Source organism: Procambarus clarkii, chromosome 28 (assembly GCF_040958095.1).
Source record: "Procambarus clarkii isolate CNS0578487 chromosome 28, FALCON_Pclarkii_2.0, whole genome shotgun sequence".
NCBI classification, from domain to species: Eukaryota; Metazoa; Arthropoda; class Malacostraca; order Decapoda; family Cambaridae; genus Procambarus; species Procambarus clarkii.
Genome location: NC_091177.1, coordinates 17,473,151 through 17,495,981, shown reverse-complemented (window position 1 = coordinate 17,495,981; position 22,831 = coordinate 17,473,151). Strand labels below are relative to the sequence as shown.

General features: G+C 42.2%; 1 protein-coding gene across 4 annotated transcripts in view; it reads right to left on the bottom strand.

Annotated features, from left to right (window-relative positions):
* The window catches only part of LOC123754899 (POU domain, class 6, transcription factor 2), a 1,116,985-nt gene that overhangs the window by 12,679 nt on the left and 1,081,475 nt on the right, over nt 1-22,831 (bottom strand). For 3 of the 4 annotated variants that reach the window (XM_069332920.1, XM_069332921.1, XM_069332922.1), the window contains 4 exons: nt 15,352-15,600; nt 13,227-13,325; nt 3,859-4,039; nt 2,304-2,387 (listed from right to left, as the gene is read on the bottom strand). In XM_069332920.1, coding sequence (XP_069189021.1) covers nt 2,304-2,387; nt 3,859-4,039; nt 13,227-13,325; nt 15,352-15,600 — 613 coding nt within the window. The remainder of the gene's footprint in view (nt 1-2,303; nt 2,388-3,858; nt 4,040-13,226; nt 13,326-15,351; nt 15,601-22,831) is intronic. The other variant, XM_069332923.1, reaches the window with a different exon arrangement.

Sequence of the window (22,831 nt, the reverse complement as noted above, 5' to 3'; positions counted from 1 at the left end):
TAACCTCACACCGTGACGTCATCCTCGATCTGCTGCTTCGTCTATGGATTCCCGGTAAGACTGATTTTTCTCTAAAGTGCTCAAAATACGTATTTTTCTTTCCTTTTTTCTTTTAAACGTTTGGACTTCGTGGATGGCATCAAATACGACTGCTGAATTAAAACGCAACAAAAGCAAGTGAAAGAGAAGGTGTACAGCGTGATAATATCATAATTTCTTTGTCTAATAAGCACTTTATGAGGAAAGCTGGGTTCCGGAGGGTATACTTCTCTATCGCAGTAACAGAGCCAGGATGTCTGTGTGTACACTGCACTGTCGAACCAACAAAATGCTTGCGAACGGCGACGATGAAAGCGGACACTGTGACAGTGACGAAGTCAGTCAGCCTGACACACTATATATTATAGCTTGTGTTATTGTTAAGGTTTCACTAGATCCGTGCCGTGCTGACGTAAGATATACTAGCCAGTAGGATAGGTAGATGTGCTAGAAGAGCTGCTGACACGAGGAGTAACACAAGAGTGAAACCCAGCTTCTTAAATATTAGTCAGTGTGCAAGTTATAATTGTGCCACTAGGATTTCTCTGTTTGGTTAACCTCTTACCCTGCATGAGGATCTTACGTGTGCAATAGCTCAATTAAATAATTTCTAAGAGTGTGAAATAAGAAAAGTCTCCATAAAGTCTTACAGTTAATAAACAAATCTGGCGTTGTTAGCACACTTCACACGAGGGTGAGCGAATCAAAGAGTTAGTTGCCACTGGGTACAGCTCTGTGATTGTAAAATCTTATGGAACTCCCTTCTAAGAATAATTTTGTTCCCTCTTGCTCATCTATTTGTAAATACTGCAAAAACGTGTGAGTTTTGTATATTCTTACAAAAATAGTTATTTATAATATATTAGTTACAGCTATGTGAAACTAAAGCAGTAATAGAGGTCAAATTTTGCACTCGCCTCACAGATGAGATATTCACAACAACACAAGACTAAACAGCTCATCACCTACAGCCTCTGCATTATTGCCTCTTTAAGGGTGTTCAAGATTAGGAGAGCATCTACTTGCTTCCCTTCAGCGGATGCAGCCTCTGAAGCAGGGAATCCTCCTCCTGCCACTGTTGAAACAGAATATTATATTCATCAAGGCACAATATCACATAACGGAAACATGAAAAAAACAAGAAAAACGTTGTTTTCGTAAAATGTGTTTCAACGGTTCCCGGGCACCGACGGTGATATGCAGCTCCATGATTTTCTGGGAGCTACAGTGCTATGCAGTTCCACTTATCCCTGAGAAAAGCCATGCTAAGCAGTTCTTCGGGTCCCTGTGAGCAACGTTGCTGTAGTTTCCTGGGAGCAGCAGTGTTATACAGCTCTATGGTTTCCTGAAAATAGGGCACGATACTTTACCCTTGTACCACAGAGTTTCAGAACGTGCTCTTAAGTAAATATTATATCATTCACGTTGCTGAAGCATCTGTAATATTACTTTGCATTAAGACAACAATGTTGCCGCTTCAAGTGCAGGTGGAACTTCAAACTCCACTGACGAGGGGTGTGTATCGTCTTAGTTAAGGCTATTACCAACCTCACTTTTCCGAATTAACTATCGAAATACGAAATAGTGAATAATAGCGTGTGAAATGGCGTCTAAATTCACCCGAACAAGTCAGCAAATATTCTGACTGCCTAGGAAACTTTCCTAGGAAACTAGGAAATTCGCTTAGGAAACGAATATTTTGCGACGACCGACAATTAATGAGCAATGATTCTTACCTGTAGACAAAATATTAGATCTAATTATGAAAACAACGCTGTACGTCCAACGATCGTCCAGATTCGGTTGTGTTTTTTACCTAGCAATAACCCGGATGCTGCGAGATGGGCGGTAAGGCCCGCACCAAGCCGACGATACGGGACAGGTCCGCCGCTCAGCGCCTGTCGGCAGCCCTCACGCGACCCTACGGTGTTATCTTTGTACTGTTGTTCATAGGTCATCTCCCACACCACAAGTACAGTGGCGAAAACTATACATTCGTCCTGCTAACGGGCCAAGTATCGATCTGCGTTTGGCCGCTAGTCGGGCAATAGATTCGTTCCCACTTTTTTCAGGTACTGTACCACCAGCTAGCTGGCCACTAGCTGGCCAAACGTTTCCCAATTACAAGCCACTAACTGGCCAATTATCGTACTCTACTGACTGCTAGCTGGCCAGGTATAGTGATACCCCCTGGCGGCCGCTAGCGAGCCAGGTATCGCAAGTGCCCATGAGGACAACCGTAACCAGAGTGGCGAGTGGTTTACCTGTCCTCCGCTTCCTGCATCCATCGCTCTAGAACTGGCTTGATCTTTTGTGCACTTTTTGGCGTGATGTCTAGTTTTTCAAACCTAAAACGAGAAAATAGAGCTCGTGAATTTCTTGCTATAGCTTCGGTTCTCAGCTAATCTAACTTAGAAAGAGTTTTTGTTACATAGCATCATTACTCTACTGGTCATTAACTACACAATTTGTTAGTTGCAGTATACATGTGGGCTAAGAGCAACGGAGGGTGAAGCATTATTGTCTGGTGAAAGGGTCTTGCACACGGCAGCGTTTAAGCCCACCACCCATTAGTAGGCCAAGTCTAAGGTTTGTGTGAGTATTCTTTTACCGTGTGGTAAGTTTACCGTGTGGAAAACTTCGTCGCGGGGACGTGTGTGGTACTCCCAGCTCGCCACCCTAGTCAAAGCTCCCTCATCTTGAAAAAATCTTCGAAATAGTTTTTTTAACTGGTTTAATTCTTCAGTTATAGGAATATTATGGCCTTGTACATAAACACCGAAGAGGAACATGCGACCATCGTTTTGTTCAGGAACGACAGAGAGGACATCAGAGAGAGTATGTTAGTATGAGTTTTAGCATGTTAGTATTGGAGACACATTAACAACATACAAATCCAAATCCAAACCAGAAGCAAATTGAATTTAGTGGAGTCCCAGTGACTAGGGTAGCATGTGCTGCACCCTCCGCACCAAAACACACAATGGTTGAATTATCAGGTACTTTACACAGTAAACAACAAAAAGCTGGCATACTCTAACATCTGGCAGATGTAGGCTAGGCTGGGACACTTAGGACCTAAACAGTCCGCCTGATTGATTATAAAACACATATTTCTTTAGGTAACTGGTGAGCCTATTACATTAAATCTGTTAAGACCCATCATAACAAATGCAAAGTTTGTTGACTTAATGCTGTCAGGTCGTGGAAGCTCTGAAGGGTCTGGGCAACAATCTTATTGATTCTTCTTGTGTGTTTCGGTTTTACATTTAAATAAATTTTGAGCGCAAGATAGAACCCTAAAGAGACGGAATCCATGCATGAACGAATCATCATTAAAGTACAATATAACAAACCTGAAGTCTACTGTTAGACAGCGTATAAAATGCAGATTTGTTCTAAGTGAAATGGACAAAGAAAGTAGAATAGAAAACATTTAAATAAGCAATAAGATCAAACTACATTTTAACAAGAAATTTCAAAGAGTTTTAGTTGCATCATAAATTTTGGAATATTTTGAATGGCAGATTAAAAAATGCAAATATAGAAAAAAATACATACAATAAGAAAAATCTGATTAAAGACTGAAAAATAACAAATTCATACATTAAGTATCTAGTGGACAGTTGTTTACTACAACAATACATGCAACATAGCAACTAGAGCATCCAACATAACTAAGAGGGAGGAAGAGGGGGGGTTGGATGATACTGCAAATTTGGCAGCAGTATAGTAATAACAGGGAAGTGGGAGGGACGGAGAAAGAGAGAGAGAGAGGGAGAGAGAGAGAGAGGTGGGGGAGAGAGAGAGAGAACCTACCTGCAGATGGCTGACTGGGAGTACGCTGGGCCCTCGGTGATGCTTAAGGCTTGGCCCACCTGTGTCTGGGTAAGCCCCATGGACAGTCTTCGGATCTTGAAGGCCTTGGCGAACTCTTTAATCTCATCCAGGTTGACTCCGTCCACCAGGTTGCCTGTCGACTGGCTGATAGTGGGTTGGTCTGTGGGGGGAGGGTGGTAAAGGGGGACCTGGTTATAGACACGAGGGGGTGAAGGCTACGGTTATCATCATCTCACCAACCATCATATGAAGAAAAAGTAGAGCAAATATTAGGGAGAATGAAGAGAAAATAAAATATAACAGAGAAAGAAGGTAGATGATAATTAATCAATAAGAGAATGGAAAAGCTCAAAGATAAGGGATAAGGGCGCCTTACCCTTTATTAAAAGGAAAGAAGAGCGAGATAAAAGGGTATTGAACAAAACAGTACCGCCTATGTTGTTCATGGGAAGCTAGTTGAGGAAGACTGAGGGGAGGCAGGAGTGGAAGGAAGAGAAGAATAGAGGAAAAGAAGAAAAGAGGAAGAAATAAGAACAGAAGATAAAAGAAAAGGAGAGAGGTTAGAAGGATCTGCTAACACGTGTGCCTGTAGGGGGTCTGCAGGATCGAGCATTGGCTCTTGGATCCCGCCTTTCTAGCCGCCACTTGTTTATAGCAATATCTCCTGAACTACTTCCCTATAATATCTAGTTTTAAAACTATGAATAATGTTGCTTCCACAACCTGCTACTTAAGTTCATACCATTTTCATACTACTCTCACGCTAAAAGAAAACTTTCTAACATCTTTGTGACTCATCTGAGTTTCCAGCATCCACCCATGTCCATGTTGGTATTCAGTTTGAACATTTCGTCTATTTCCACTCTGTCAATCCCCCAAAGTATTTTATATGTTGCTATCATTTCTTCCCTCTCCCTCCTTTTTTTCTAGTGTCGTCAGGTTCAGGTCCTTCAGTCACTCTTCATATCCCATCCCTCGCAACTATGGAACGAGCCTCGTCGCAAATTTCTGGATCTTTCCAGTTTCCCAAAGTGTTTCTTCATGCGGAGACTCCATGATAGGGCTGCATACTCTAAGCCTGGTCTCACATAGGCAGAGTGTGCGTGTGTACTTACCTAGTTGTGCTTGCGGGGGTTGAGCTCTGACTCTTTGGTCCCGCCTCTCAACTGTCAACCAACTGGTGTACAGGTTCCTGAGCCTACTGAACTCTATCATATCTACACTTGAAACTATGTATGGAGTCTGCCTCCACCACATCACTACCTAATCATTCCATTTGTCTACTACTCTGACACTGAAAAATATTCTAATGTCTCTATGGCTCATTTGGGCACTCAATTTCCACCTGTGTCCCCTAGCGCGTATGCCCCTAGTGTAATGTGTGTGTACTCACCTAGTTGTACTCACCTAGTTGTGTTTGCGGGGGTTGAGCTCTGGCTCTTTGGTCCCGCCTCTCAACCGTCAATCAACAGGTGTACAGATTCCTGAGCCTATCGGGCTCTGTCATATCTACACTTGAAACTGTGTATGGAGTCAGCCTCCACCACATCACCCCCTAATGCATTCCATTTGTCAACCACTCTGACACTAAAAAACTTCTTTCTAATATCTCTGTGGCTCATTTGGGCACTCAGTTTCCACCTGTGTCCCCTTGTGCGTGTTCCCCTTGTGTTAAATAGACTGTCTTTATCTACCCTATCAATTCCCTTCAGAATCTTGAATGTGGTGATCATGTCCCCCCTAACTCTTCTGTCTTCCAGCGAAGTGAGGTTTAATTCCCGTAGTCTCTCCTCGTAGCTCATACCTCTCAGCTCGGGTACTAGTCTGGTGGCAAACCTTTGAACCTTTTCCAGTTTAGTCTTATCCTTGACTAGATATGGACTCCATGCTGGGGCTGCATACTCCAGGATTGGCCTGACATATGTGGTATACAAAGTTCTGAATGATTCTTTACACAAATTTCTGAATACCGTTCGTATGTTGGCCAGCCTGGCATATGCCGCTGATGTTATCCGCTTGATATGTGCTGCAGGAGACAGGTCTGGCGTGATATCAACCCCCAAGTCTTTTTCCTTCTCTGACTCCTGAAAAATTTCCTCTCCCAGATGATACCTTGTATCTGGCCTCCTGCTCCCTACACCTATCTTCATTACATTACATTTGGTTGGGTTAAACTCTAACAACCATTTGTTCGACCATTCCTTCAGCTTGTCTAGGTCTTCTTGAAGCCTCAAACAGTCCTCTTCTGTTTTAATCCTTCTCATAATTTTAGCATCGTCCGCATCGTGTGTGTGTGTATATATATATATATATATATATATATATATATATATATATATATATATATATATATATATATATATATATATATATATATATATATATATATATATATATATGTCGTACCTAGTAGCCAGAACGCACTTCTCAGCCTACTATGTAAGGCCCGATTTGCCTAATAAGCCAAGTTTTCATGAATTATTTTTCGACTACCTAACCAACCTAACCTTACCTAACTTTTTCAGCGACCTAACCTAACCTAACCTATAAAGATAGGTTAGGTTAGGTAGGGTTGGTTAGGTTCGGTCATATATCTACGTTAATTTTAACTCCAATAAAAAAAATGACCTCATACATAATGAAATAGGTAGCTTTATCATTTCATAAGAAAAAAATTTGAGAAAATATATAAATTCAATAATCGGCAAATGCCGATTTGCCCAATAGGCAAAGTTTTCCTGAATTTATATATTTTTCTGAATTTATATATATATATATATATATATATATATATATATATATATATATATATATATATATATATATATATATATATATATATATATATATATATATATAGGTATATATATATATATATATATATATATATATATATATATATATATATATATAATACTATTATTATTAATTATTAATATTGTTTCCCATTTTAGTTACCATCATTACGTCATAAGTTCCAATGAACGACAGTTTATATTCTTCATCTCATCGAGGACGCAATGTACATCAAAAGGCCTAACCCAAGCAACCCACCTAACATATCGAGGCCGTCGCTTATTCAACCTAAATATTACGGTCCTTTAATATTTAATAACTCTCCAGAAGATTGGTCAATTCCGTTAAAAATGTGACGCATTGAGAGGACGGGTTGGTATATCTCGTGACATTGTACATTCAGTTATTGGACAATCCAAATTTGACTTAGTTTGACCGTCACTGGACAGAACCTCGTTCAGTAATTATAGTGCTCGGGGATGCAGACTAATGTAAGGGGTGGGATGTAGGGGGAGGGATATTTCTAGAGGTAGGGGTGAGGGAGGGAACATGAAGAGGTGACGGGTTGGGATGGCGGGGAGGTGGTAGCTGCGAGTCAGGCCATTATGTGTTATGTTACGTTAATGTAATACGTACATTATGATGGCTAACTTGCCAAATTGTGTGTGGTGAAGGGGTAATATTCCCAGCTGCGAGTGATGCTTGGAGGAGTGTCTAACACGGTGCTGAGATTATCATGGGGTGAGCACATGAGCTGAGTGATGCTGGTTCCTGTCCATCCTTCCCTGATCAAAAGGGAAGGGGGGACAGGAACCCCCTTTCCTTTTTATGAATTATATATATTATATAATATATATATAAATATATATATATATATATATATATATATATATATATATATATGTATATATATATATATATATATATATATATATATATATATATATATATATATATATATATATATATATATATATATATATATATATGTATATATATATATATATATATATATATATATATATATATATATATATATATATATTTATTTATATATATGCCCTATTTGCTCTTACATTTTATCTATTTTTGCTCCCTTTTAATTATTGTTGTTTTTTCCAAAATCCTGTAATTCCAACGTATTTTAATTTTGTTCTTAAAAGTCTACGGCTTTTGTGAATTTTAATTTGAAGAAATATAATCTAATTCCTTTTAAATACATTTTCTATGAGCGCGAAAATACTCCTCGTCACTATTTCGCGAGAAAATAAACACCACCGCTATCTCGTGGGAAAATAAACCCAACCGTTATCTTGCGAGATAATAAACCCAACCGTTATCTTGCGCGATAATAAACCCAACCGTTATCTTGCGCGATAATTAACCCAACCGTTATCTTGCGCGATAATAAACCCAACCGTTATCTTGCGTGATAATAAACTCAACTGTTATCTTGCGCGATAATAAACCCAACCGTTATCTTGCGAGATAATAAACCCAACCGTTATCTTGTGCGATAATAAACCCAACCGCTATCTTGCGCGATAATAAACCCAACCGTTATCTTGTGCGATAATAAACCCAACCGTTATCTTGCGCGATAATAAACCCAACCGTTATCTTGTGCGATAATAAACCCAACCGTTATCTTGTGCGATAATAAACCCAATCGTTATCTTGTGTGATAATAAACCCAACCGTTATCTTGTGCGATAATAAACCCAACCGGTATCTTGTGCGATAATAAACCCAACCGTTATCTTGTGCGATAATAAACCCAACCGTTATCTTTTGCGATAATAAACCCAACCGTTATCTTGTGCGATAATAAACCCAACCGTTGTCTTTTGCGATAATAAACCCAATCGTTATTTGCGCGATAATAAACCCAACCGTTATCTTGTGCGATAATAAACCCAACCGTTATCTTGCGCGATAATAAACCCAACCTTTATCTTGCGTGATAAAATTCTCCACCACTATCACGCATAATCGGATACGCTTCACACCTAATGAGCTCAATTGTCCAATTTTTACTCTCAATCAGTAAATACGGCAGCTCCTTCAGACGCTGAACACTGAGACGTTCCCGTGAACCACGTCCTCCTAAGGTTTCCTAACGTCAAGAAACAGTCGTACTAAAGTGCCCTTATCCTAACCAACCAGAAGACCCAAAACAGAAAACGGACACGTAATGTCAATTTCGCGAGCTGCTACCATTTTGTAATACGTCCATTTTTGGCCTTAGGTAGAGTATACGTCAAAATGCGACGTTATATTAGGAGGACGGGTTGACCTGTAATAAGGAGAGCGTAGGTACCTCCCTCTACAACCAGGCTGTTGGTGGTGGAGGTGTGAGTGCTATCGTTAAGCCGTTATATCTGGGGCTGGGGGGGGGGGATATCACCAGGTCATGCTGAGTAAACACAGCCATCACTGGTCGTCAAGTGCTTTCACACAGGTCAATATTTCTTCTATATATAGATGATAATTAAAGCTGCTGTGTGAGTAACGTTATCCATGGGTGAATATCGCTAGCGTTGGATGAATGTCGCTACCGCTGGCTGGGTATTGCCACCGCTGGCTGGGTATCGCTACCGCTGGCTGGGTATCGCTACCGCTGGCTGGGCATCGCTAGCGCTAGCTTGGTATCGCTAGCGCTGGCTTGGTATCGCTACCACTGGCTGGCTATCGCTACCGCTGGCTGGGTATTGCTAGCACTGGCTCAGATTGCTTGGTGAGAATGATTATCGCTAGGTAAGTAGAGCCAGGTGAATATCGCTTGGTGAGTATCGCTAGGAGAGCATTACTATCATTAGTTGGATATTACTATTACTGAGTTGCTCTTATAATCGCTAGGCATGTATAAACACTTTCAGGAGTGTTTATTTATCGCCAGACATGTAATTAACGATAAAAGTGTATTGCTATCGCTGGCAGTATAGCATATTCCTACAGCAAGGTGCGTATATATATATACACATATATGCCCTTTGCTGTACGAATATATTGAATAAATATAGTTTGACGTGAATATATAGTCGAGAATATATTACTAGTTCTGAATATATCGCTAATCGTAAATATATCGGTAGTCGTAAATATATCGGTAGTCGTAAATATATCGGTAGTCGTAAATATATCGGTAGTCATGAATATATCGCTAGTCGTGAATATACCGCTAGTCGTGAATATATCGCTAGTCGTGAATATATCGCTAGTCGTGAATATACCGCTAGTCGTGAATATATCGCTAGTCGTGAATATATCGCTAGTCGTAAATATATATTGCCAGGGGGGGGGGACATAACTGACGTGGCGTCCGCGGATTTTGTGTTTTCAAACGTAGGTTAGAGAAATATATGAATGGGTGTGGTTGGGCAACCACGCGTGGTAGTAATACAGAACACAAGCTACCATGCATCGGTCGACACAACTTTCATTTTTATGTTCATATTCTTATTAATTCATTTGCATGCGTATATTTCTATCTCAGGGCGTGGAGTGCTAAAGCTTGAAGCGTATATGTTTGGACGCTCTAAAATCTTAAAAAAAAAAGAGTTAAAAATACAGTTTCGTTCTTCTAACTCAAAATACTGATGGTTTATTAGTTTAAATAAACTTATTGTACTATACAACATTTTCAGTTGTGTGAGTCTCGTATACTTATGCCGGTTCCAATCCAGCATAATTATCTCATATATTTATTATATAGAATTACTAGGTGGGGTTACCGGCTGCGCCCGGGTCTCTCTCTCTCCCTCTCCCCTCATCCGACGCCACCCCCCCCCTCTCTCTCTCTCCCAATCTCCTCGCGCTCTCACCACTCTTCCCCTACTCCCTTCTCTTTAATCTTACCCGTTGAGGTTAAATAAAGATAGCCTCAACCCCCCTCACCATCTTTCTTCCTCAACATCCCAACTACCCTTCTTACCTCTCTCCTTCCCTTTCGTCCCTCTCTCTCTCTCCCATCTTCTCCATCTTTCTCCCTACTCTTCTCCAACAGCTCCTCTCTCTCTGTTGACCAGACCACACACTAGAAAGTGAAGGGACGACGACGTTTCGGTCCGTCCTGGACCATTCTAAAGTCGATCAAGTCGATCACAATCGACTTGAGAATGGTCCAGGGCGGACCGAAACGTAGTCCCTTCTCTTTCTCGTATGTGGTCTGGTCAACATACTTCAGCCACGTTATTGTGACTCATCGCCTCCTCTCTCTCTCATTCATCTTCTCCCCTTCTCCACTCTTCCTAGCAGTCTATCCCTTCTTCCCTCCCACTCTCATTCTCTTTCCCCAAATATCCTCCATCTCCTTTCGTCTTCCCACTCCCCTTTCCCCTCTCTCCCTCCACCCCCTTCCCCTTACCCTTCTTACGCCCTTCTCGACCCCATTTCACCCGGGTAGTTTTTTATTATTACCATATTTAGGTACATCCACATTTCTGCAGGATCCCCAGACCACAGGAACGGTTGCGGTGTATCATCTCACAGGATGGTTAGTCAGTCAGGACCGTGCGATCAGTTGCCTCCACTGACAAACTTTGTATGCATTATGAAGATATCTTCAAGAACATGAGAGTGAATAAAGCAGTAAAGATATTACAAGTCCTCATCTTGCAGGATAGTCAGTCATACAGGGGTAAGAGATAGTTAACTGGCACTGGTAGACTTCGGTTGCAATTATGAGGATATCATCAAGAAGACGAAGGTATATAAGGTGATTGCAAGGTTCCAGGGATATCATGCCGGCAGACCTGAAGGGTCTAATGACTGGACACTCAATGCTGTAGTGTGGGACATCATGACCCACTTGCTGCTCCCAGAGGTTGCACATGGTAACGGTAGCTCAACCTGGCTGTGGCAACCACAGTGTCGCACAAGGTAACGGTAGCCCCACCTGGCTGTGGCAACCACAGTATCGCACACGGTAACGGTAGCCCAACCTAGCTGTGGCAACCACTATGTCGCACACGGTAACGGTAGCCCAACCTGGCTGTGGCAACCACAGTATCGCACACGGTAACGGTAGCCCAACCTGGCTGTGGCAACCACTATGTCGCACACGGTAACGGTAGCCCAACCTGGCTGTGGCAAACACAGTATCGCACACGGTAACGGTAGCCCAACCTGGCTGTGGCAACCACTGTGTCGCACAGTCTGTTGGACGTGTTCTACTGCCCGTATTCATGGGTTTTCGATCTAAAGAAATCATTGGTTTTTATACTCGTGCTTTCAGGCCTTTCTCTCCCATCAGAGCTGTTCAGAACAATATATTCTTAACAACAGAGATATGGATACCTGGGTCTAGGTCAACTTCATCCTTGTTACATGTGAATTTCACAGTGTCTGTGTCATCATAATGGGTTATATTCATGAACGACAGTTTCCATACATAAGAGATTCTGAACTCTTAATTCTGTGCAGCGAGCAGGCTATTTATAATTGCTATTATGCAGCTCTTGCTGTCGATCTTGTTAGAGAAGTTTTCAAGTGTTGAAAAGCAAACTTTGATTCATAGAAAATTATTCTTCCTGAGCTTTTTAGTATACTGGACTTGCAGTGCAACTTGTGGCGGTAGTAAGCATGAACACTCTACGGTTTTCAGAACCCCAGATATTACTTCAAGCTAATTGTAAATTGTGAAGGTTAGGCTATGGAAGCAAATTTTAAAGCATGACTCTTGGGCTGACCCCGAGAAACACAGATTTTATTTGACACAAACCGATAACAGAACACTGGTACAGTTTCCAGCTATTTTCAGCGTTCATGATCTAGAGGACGTACCTAAAGGCCAAGTAATATTATATAGTCAAGAAATGCTAGAATTAGTTGACCCATTGTTTTAGCTATACAGAGTTACAGCCTATTGTCACTGCTTAAGATAAAATAAATGTAAGGTTATTATCGTACTCATTTCAGCTTATTAACATGGATATATTTTGTAATTTTTAAATGTTTTTTGTCTGTCAAATATTTATTTGTATATATTGTTAATCATACAAACATTTGAGCTTGGTGTTATATATTTTAGTGCGGAAATCCCAACTGCTGGAGTTGGGATTTCAACATGGTGAAGTTGTCCATTTTTGTCTTTATTGTGTCCTCGCATGTGAGAGTCCAGCATCCTTCCCACTCCACAGCCCTATCCCCTTAGACCCATCTATTCTTATCCCAAATCCCTATCCTGATCCCATCCAAGTGCTATATAGTCGTAATGGCTTGGCGTTTTCTCCCGATACTTCCCTTCCTCAATTCTCCATCCTCCCTCAAATAAAGAATAATAATATGCCAAATACTTACTAATTCAGATACATACAAATTCACCGTCTCTCTCTTTATTAACTTAATTTGTCTTCATGTCTAAAGCCATACACGACTCCCAGTGTACTCCAAAATTTTCTATACTGAACTTGAGATATCTCTGGGATATACTCTTCCATCTTGAGATTTTAAACAAATTACATCATAAGCATTATTTATTACAAATACATGAACAGAACGAATGTTTTAGTAAGTATATATGTATTAAGAGATGAGACTGTCATACTCACTGTGGTTGTCGAGGAAGTCCGGGGAGTATCTGGCTGTGGGCGGCGGGGGCGGTGCTGGGTAGTGCCCGCTCAATCTACTGGCCAGGCCGCCCACAGAGTCTGTTGGGCGGCAAGAAGGAGGAAACACAGAAATGAGAACAAAGGTTGATCTACAATTACAACAATAATGTAAGAATATTTATTCATTTCTAATTTATATCTATCTATCATCTATCTATCTATCTTTCTATCTATCCAACTACTTTTGCATCTACTAATTCATTTATCCGCAACATATATCCTCCCGCCCATCCATACTTACTATCTCGATAATACGACTCAAATATTAATGGAAGTGCTCACACGTCCGGGTGCGCGAGTGTGGTCCGAGCACTGAGAGACCAGCCCTGGACGCCTCACAGTGTGGGTCCGAGCACAGAGAGACCAGACCTGGACGCCTCACAGTGTGGTCCGAGCACTGAGAGACCAGACCTGGACGCCTCACAGTATGGTCCGAGCACTGAGAGACCAGACCTGGACGCCTCACAGTGTGGTCCGAGCACTGAGAGACCAGACCTGGACGCCTCACAGTGTGGTCCAAGCACTGAGAGACCAGACCTGGACACAACACAGAGCTTCAGGTGCCTCGCTGTGTTACCCTGGCCGCGATTTCAGTGTAGTTCTCACATCCACAAGAGATGATGATCGTTGATGGGCCGTCAAGTGCCTAGGCTACGTCAGGGTTAGTGAGCTGGCAACCCATTCTCCCATTTGGCGGAACGTACAAAAACGGACAACTGCAGTCATGTTTAGATTTTGTACTATTAACTTTGTAAGGAACAGGAAAAAAACAGAAACCAGAATATTCATGGGCCAAGTATACTACATATATGTACTATATTAAGCCTAACACAGCGTACATTGCTTGGACAGGTTAGATTAGATTTTTGCTTTAGCATTTCTCTAGACTCTCAATTGACCTAATTCAGTAATAAACGTGAACTTTTTACATTTCAAAGGTGTATTTTTGTACGGTTTGAACAAATAGTTGCTATAAATACTTAGTAGTGAATGGGCCTAGATAATGCATATACCCAACCCATCTCCTTGTTTAGATAGTAATTATTGTAATTATTTGGACCATCGTACATATATTGATGTAATGGACAATTAGATAGTAGAATTTGGTATTATTCATTTAATAAGTCTGGAAAAAATAGAGCCAAAAACCAAACATAAATATTCCTTGGTCTAGTATAGCACATATATGTTAAATATTAGGCCTGAAGTAGGCCTAGGATGGTTAGGTTAGGTTTCATTGCCAACGCAAATACAAAACCTTTCTCGGTTGGTCCAATTTCAATAGTTCTAAATTCTACTTTCTAATTGTCCAGTACCTCAAAACATGTGTCACGGTTCTCAGCGTTACTATAAGTACTATCTAAACAGGAAGATGGGCTGTCAATCCCTACAAAGCGCCTATATGAATAGGTAGTCAGGTCCTTAGAGAGTGCCTATATCAATGGGCTGTCAAGCCTTAGACACCGCCTATATCAATAGGTAGTCAGGCCCCTAGACAACGCCTATATCAATGGGAGTCGGGTGAGGAAGTTTCACTCTTTTCTGCCTTGTGAACCTTTTTACCTTTAGTTAATCAATAAAACTTTCAGATAATGAACAGCTCTCTTATGTAACTGTCTGGATGACTGCTTCTGGGAAGTGAATAAAGTCTGCGCTTCCAATAGTAAGAGTATTAATACAATTTCATGCATTAACCAAAACTAATAAAACATTCGTTGCTTCAAAAAGGTAAAAATGAAGTATGTACAAGTAATGCCTTTCAGAAAATAGTTATATCTTGCTCACTTTTATACTTGCGTTATCTTCGTCCTGATAAGAAAAGTGGTCAAGGATGAGATGTGCACTTTAATGCTTAGAAGACAAAAATGTGTGACCCTGTTCTCAAACCGACAATTACACACGGAAAAGGAGGTCGATAAATACAGTCTACTTATACAGTCGACAACTACAGTCTACGTATACAGTCGACAAATAGTCTATATAAAGAGAGGGCAAATACAGTCTACATATATACAGTTTACAAATAGAGTGGAGACACAGAGTAGGGTGTGAGAGAGCGACTCACCTGTCACAGGAGACGACATTGGCAGTGGTAGCTTGGCCTTGTTGTCTCCGCTCATGTTGTTATTATTGTTGTTGTTGTTACTGTTGTTGTTGTTGTTGTTGTTGTGGGCGTGGTGGGCGTGAAAGAGGGAGGGGGGTAGGCCGGCGAGGCCTAGGAGGGGGTGCGGGGCTGCCGAGGTGGAGGAGGAGGAGGAGGAGGTGGAAGAGTTGGAGGAGGAGGAAGGGGGCAGCGGAGAGGAGTTAGTGGAACCTGAGGAGAACGAACACTTATTATTATTTTTAGTTATGAACGGCGCTAAAATTATAATGTTTGATTCTGTAAGCTTAGGGGGCGTGTGGGAGGGTGTATTTACTATTTGTGCCTGCAGAATCGAGCTATTAGCTCTTGGACCCCGCCTTTCTAACCAATCTATTGTTCCTCTATTATATCTATAACATTTATATCTAACACTCGCACACAAACACATACACACACAGGAAGCAGCCCGTAGCAGCTGTCTAACTCTATTTACTACTAGGTGAACAGATCATCAGGGTGAAAGAAACTCTGACCATTTGTTTTCGCCTCCGCTGCGAATCGAACCCGGGCTCTTAGGACTACGATCATCGAGTGCTGTCCACTCAGCTGCGAGGCCCTCGCGCGCGTGTGTGTGTGTGTGTGTGTATGGGGTCAATATGTAAGTCTTCAAGGATCTTGTTACAATTCTGGGAGAAACCATTTATTATATTAACTTGATAAAGATAAGTTTTGATCTCTTATCGTCTGTGTCTGTCTGTCTCACTTTCTATATTTTCCCTCTCTTCCGTTCTTCCTCACTATCCCGCCTCTCTTGCACACGCTGCACATCCTCCATACCTTGCTCCTACACACCTACACCCATACCCCCCCTCCCTCATATATATGCCTACTACACACACAGACACACATACGTATATACCTACCCAAACCCACACTAACACCCGTACCCACCTAACCCACATCCACACCCACCACCCCTACCCACATTCACCACTACCCACCTAACCAACACCCCCTACCCACATTCACCACTACCCACCTAACCCACACCCCCTACCCACATTCACCACTACCCACTCAACTCACACTCCCACCCATCCCACACTCACCCATTTCCGCGCAACCCAGTCACCCATATCCACTGATTCCAGTAGGCTCAGGAATCTGAACACCAGTTGATTGACAGTTGAGAGGCGGGACCAAAGAGCCAGAGTTCATTCCCCACAAGCACAACTAGATAAGTACAACTAGGTGAGTACTCAACCCCATTCTTACACTCATATCCACTCAAACCACACTCACACTCCTACCCACACTCAATACCCACCCAACCAACACTCACCCATTCACACCCAACCCAAACCCAACCCCTAGCCACCCAACCCACTCCCACCCAACCCACACCCGCACCCTGGAGCACTATTGGGGTTCGTCAGGCGAAGCAGCGTCTGACGCAACGCACAAGGTGCTGGCGCAATATATGTATAGGGCGCGGCCACTTCCCCACATTATGCATACTTGCTATCTTGAGAAACAATAATTTCTGTAATTATTATTATTATTATTATTATTAATATTGAACAAATCCACAGGAGCTTTGCTGAAGGTTCGAACCTTTGCGCTGAGTGTTCCCAGACGCGCCCTAGTCAACTGTACCATGACATGGTCAAAAGAATTGCAACCTGGAGTGCTACTGCACCCACGAGGGTTCCGAGACCTCCACTGAAGCTTAACCGGGTTTCACACAATTCTCCCATGCACTCGGGCTCGGTCAACCAGTAGTACTACCTCTGACGCTCCTCTTTCAATACACAGAGAAATCACACTAACGTGATGTCCCGTTTTCTGTTCATGGGACCTCTGGTAGGATAGGTTAGGACACTTTAGTACAACAGTTTCTTGACGCTGGGAACACTCGCGAGAACGGGCTGGATGATCACCTCTATCCCATCCTAGCCCTCTATGATACTGGATTATTACAGAAGATCAGAAGTATAACAAATTGAGGCACTTGGTGAAGCCCCAGAACTGAAGAATATAGTCCCTGACGTGTGTATATAGACGGGCGCCAGTAATGAGTAAGGGAGGGCAGGCGTGAAGGAAGAGGGGGGGGGGGATGAAAGATGAGGAGAAAAGAAGAAAGGATGAGGAGAAAATAAGGAAGGATGAGAAAAAAGGAAAGGGCAAAAATGAAGGAAGAGGAGATATGATAAAGAGAGAGGGTGAATTATAACGGGGAGAAATAGGGAAACAAGGCGTGATGTAAGGAAGGAAGAGAAATGAGGAATGGAGAGGAGAAATGAGGAATGGAGTGGAGAATGAGGGCATGAAAGTTGTTGCTACAGTGGTCAGTTGGGATAATTAGGAAGCCGGCCACTCCTATTGCCTTGAAGCGGTCTAAGCTAAACCGCGCACATGCACGCACGCACGCACACACACACACACACACATACACATATACACACACAAACACACACATATATATATATATCCGCACACATAAAAAACTCAAACACCGATTCTCCACCCAGAGAAAGACAAACAAAAAAAATAGAGAAATTAGCGAGTATCATAACAAAGCTGAGGTAGCGTTTAATTAAATCATGCTTACGAACAAATTAACTTGGTAACGAGACACCATAATGAGTTCAGTCTCTGCTCGGCAAAATCCTGTACTCTAGCCTCCGAAAACCGTATAATTTTCCCCAGGACTCGCAACTCCAGGTGTATATGGAGTCAGGTGTGTGAGTGTCTTCTTAGACGCTCTTATTAAACACTTCCTCACTCACAAATACTAACATATATATGTATGTATATGACAGTGTCAGACCACGAAGGAAGAATGGAAACAGGAATTTCCTTAAGTACTTTCGTATTTAATAATACATCTTCAGAAGGATCTAGCCTCCGAATCCTTCTGAAGATGTATTATTAAATACGAAAGTACTTAAGGAAATTCCTGTTTCAATTCTTCCTTCGTGGTCTGATACTGTCACATTTTTCATCACGTGTTAATTTTCGTGATTTACACACATTATATATATATATATATATATATATATATATATATATATATATATATATATATATATATATATATATATATATATATATATATATATATATTTAATATCGATACTTACTAATAATAATACATATTATAAAATCTAGAATTTTCTAATCATCATTAATGCTACCAATTCAAAATGCGTATGTAATCCTGCTCCGTAATGTGAAGCAGCCGCTCGCCCCACTAACTTAGAGGCGACTTAACCTCTTGGGCACCTGGAGCATTATTCACCACACCATGACCATCATGCTTGTCGCCTTGTTGGCCAGCCCATCCTCCTGTCTCCCAACGTCTAGAAGACGGTCAATTTAAAGTGTGCTCTCCTAACCTACTAGAGGACCCAAAACAGAAAACGGGACAGTACGTCACTTTCGCGAGTCACTGTCATTTTCAAGTACGACAATTTTTGGCCTTAACGAATATGTAACGATATGTAACGAATACGAGCGAAAAGAGACGTTCTTTGTAGGAAAACAGGTTGTGTTGGCAAGGTGGTGTTGAAAGAGAGAGAGAGAGAGAGAGAGAGAGAGAGAGAGAGAGAGAGAGAGAGAGAGAGAGAGAGAGAGAGAGAGAGAGAGAGAGAGAGACACTCTCCGACAGACAGACAGACCCACGTCGTCATATGAGAAGACCTGCCAGAAAAGTACGATGACTGTTTTCACTCGCCTCTCGTGATTACACTGATGATGCTATAAAAGTGGAACTGCTTAGCTAGGAAGGCCTTGGCAAGGATCAAACACCGGCACCCTCTGATATTTTCTGCCTTGTCAAGTGAACTCATTACTTGATGATAGTCTCTAGGTATTCTGAGGGAGGGAGGGATGGAGGGCAGGGCTTGACACGGGAGGCTGGGAGAGGCAAAGAGAGAAGATATGGAAAGCAAGGGAACGAAAGGTTCCAACAAAGATAAAATGGTAATGAGTAACAGGGAAAGAAGAGTGTAGTAGAAGTTTGACAAGGAATTAAGGAGGAAGTAGTCAGTAAATTGAGAAAGGCGAAAATAAATGAGGGAAAGAGGAAGAAGGCTGCATGGAAGTAGGGACGAAGGGATGGAAGGAAGGAATTGTAAAGTAGAAGGGGTAGAAGGATGGAGGAAGGGGGAGAGAGGAACAACGAGAGGAGGGAAAGATAGAGAGAGAGAGAGAGAGAGAGAGAGAGAGAGAGAGAGAGAGAGAGAGAGAGAGAGAGAGAGAGAGAGAGAGAGAGAGAGAGAGAGAGAGAGAGAGAGAGAAAGAGAGAGAGAGAGAGAGAGAGAGAGAGAGAGAGAGAGAGAGAGAGAGAGAGAGAGAGAGAGAGAGAGAGAGAGAGAGAGAGAGAGAGAGAGAGAGAGAGAGAGAAGGAGGAAAAAAGAAGGAAAATAAAAGACCTGATAATGACATTATTTACATCTTCAAGCTCAAATTTTTGGTTGACAAATCCTCGCTAATGAAACTCTTGTGTGTGTGTGTGTGTGTGTGTGTGTGTGTGTGTGTGTGTGTGTGTGTGTGTGTGTGTGTGTGTGTGTGTGTGTGTGTGTGTGTGTGTGTGTGTGTGTGCTCTTGTATGTGTTTGAAGAAGCAGGTGCTTGAAGTATCATCAGCTAAATGCACAGCATGTTTCACCCATTACCTGGGTAGCGACGAGCATCAGTCAGCGAAGCAGTGCACACAGACCACATGTGACGAACAGGTGTGGGGGCGGCCGCGTACTTGACGACGGCTGTAATTGCGGTTCTGTGCCACAGCTCACTAAACTGACGGTGTCTTTTAAGGAAAACCTAAATTAATGAGCTTGTGTAATGTTCTTGTAAACTGGCTGTCTCCTTTTAAATGGTAATTTAAACTGACTGGGTTATCGTAAGGACTGTGTAAACTGAGTCTCGTTTAAAGTGGGGACCTCTTACTGTTATCTCATGAATCGAGTCTTTTGTTAGGGTTATCTTAAGAAATAATGTTTTTCACGTGTAAACACATTATCCTCTCTAAAGGTATATATTTCCTATATATATATAGCTTTATATTTTCCATGTCAAATTTAAATTAATGATGGACGTAGAGTAGATGTTTAATGTTTTGGAGGTACTGATAATAGACAAGATATTGAGTGTATACTAATTACCTCTATATATAAACCCATTAACAAGAAATTTGGCAGCTGAATTGTTAAGAAGGAGTCAAATTACCTCTGGAGAAAACTATACGTGTTAACTTGTCACTAACGGCACCAAAACGCATTGGAAAAACCTTACAAATGAACTCAAGTAACATGTACATTTGTACCTCAATGGTGCAATAATATTAACAAATTTGACACACATCTCACGCATAGCATAATATTACGTGGCCGGCACACAGACAGCATATTTAATATTGTAATGAGCAATGGGCAAGACAGAGTATAATTGGTCACACGTGTAGACTGTAGAGCAGTCCTGGGCGGTCCTTGTAACTAGTCTTCTCAGTCTTTGTATATATGCAATTGTCTGTGTCACTGCCTGTGTCACCCCTGTGTCACTGTCTGTCACTACCAGAGGCACTACCTGTGTCACAACGTGACTGAGTATGATTGTAATTGTGCCCTTGTATATGTGTGAGTGTTTGACCTCGTATGTGTGAGTGTTTGAATGAGCATGTGTATGCCAATATACTTTGCTCTCTCCCTCTTAAGTCAATGCCTCATTTTTATTCTCAAGGGATGCTGCCTGTTTCGGAATCTGGATACCTTAGTACTTCTGGTTTCTATTGTAATCAATTGCCTAAGCATTCTAATTCTTTTAATATATTGCGAAAATCCTTCATGCATTTTCGTGTTAAGTATGAATGTATAATGTATAATGATGAGGATATAAGTGTGTGGTCGAGTGAAAACCAGTTACTAGACAAAGAGAACAGCAGGGTGTGTCAGTCAGTCCTTCAATAAGACAGTATAAAGACTGTATATATGGTGACAAAGGGGGGAATATATTTAATACATTCACTTTGACATCAAATAGTTTACAACTGTGCCAGTCGGAGAAATAAGGAAAGAAGTAACATGTGTTATAACAATAAGGTCTTGATTTAGTTCGGTTATTTCTAGGTGAGGATAGACCTGGTTTAGGTTAGGTTAGGTAAGGATAGGCCTGGTTTAGGTTAGGTTAGGTAAGGATAGGCCTGGTTTAGGTTAGGTTAGGTGAGGATAGGCCTGGTTTAGGTTAGGTTACGTATGGATAAGCCTGGTTTAGGTTAACTTAGGTAAGGATAGGCCTGGTTTAGGTTAGGTTAGGTGAGGAGAGGCCTGGTTTAGGTTAGGTTAGGTGAGGAGAGGCCTGGTTTAGGATAGGACGGACCCGTGTAGTATTTTTGGTGTCGGTATTTTTAGGGCACTAGGTTATTACTTTCCTTTTTTCTACAAAAAGACAAATTGTGGACTGTTTGCTGTGCAAAAGTTAACGTTTTGGACGTACAACCTACATTAACTATATGTACTGTCTTATTATAGTATGGGGCCTATAAACACATATACAAGCCAAACGTATAAAATTCTTGCCTCAGGCAAGAACGCGCGCGCACGTACACACGCACGCACACTCACACACACTCACACACACACACACACACACACACACACACACACACACACACACACACACACACACACACACACACACACACACACTCACACACACACACACACACACACTCACACACACTATAAAATCACCGGATAGGAAAGTACTAATAAGTACACGCACCCAAACACACAACTTCAATATGAATGAAAAGCACACATCAGTTCATCTTATCACTAGCAAGCCTCTACACCCTCCAAGGCAGCCATCCTGACCCATCACCCTCCAAGGCAGCCATTCTGACCCATCACCCTCCAAGGAAGCCATCCTGACCCATCACCCTCCAAGGCAGCCATTCTGACCCATCACCCTCCAAGGCAGCCATCCTGACCCATCACCCTCCAAGGCAGCCATTCTGACCCATCACCCTCCAAGGCAGCCATCATGACCCATCACCCTCCAAGGCAGCCATTCTGACCCATCACCCTCCAAGGCAGCCATCATGACCCATCACCCTCCAAGGCAGCCATCCTGACCCATCACCCTCCAAGGCAGCCATCGTGACCCATCACCCACCTAGGCAGCCATTCTGAGCCATCACCCTCCAAGGCAGCCATGCTGACCCATCACCCTCCAAGACAGCCATCATGACCCATCACCCTCCAAGGCAGCCATCGTGACCCATCACCCTCCAAGGCAGCCATCGTGACCCATCACCCACCTAGGCAGCCATTCTGAGCCATCACCCTCCAAGGCAGCCATTCTGACCCATCACCCTCCAAGGCAGCCATCATGACCCATCACCCTCCAAGGCAGCCATCCTGACCCATCACCCTCCAAGGCAGCCATCGTGACCCATCACC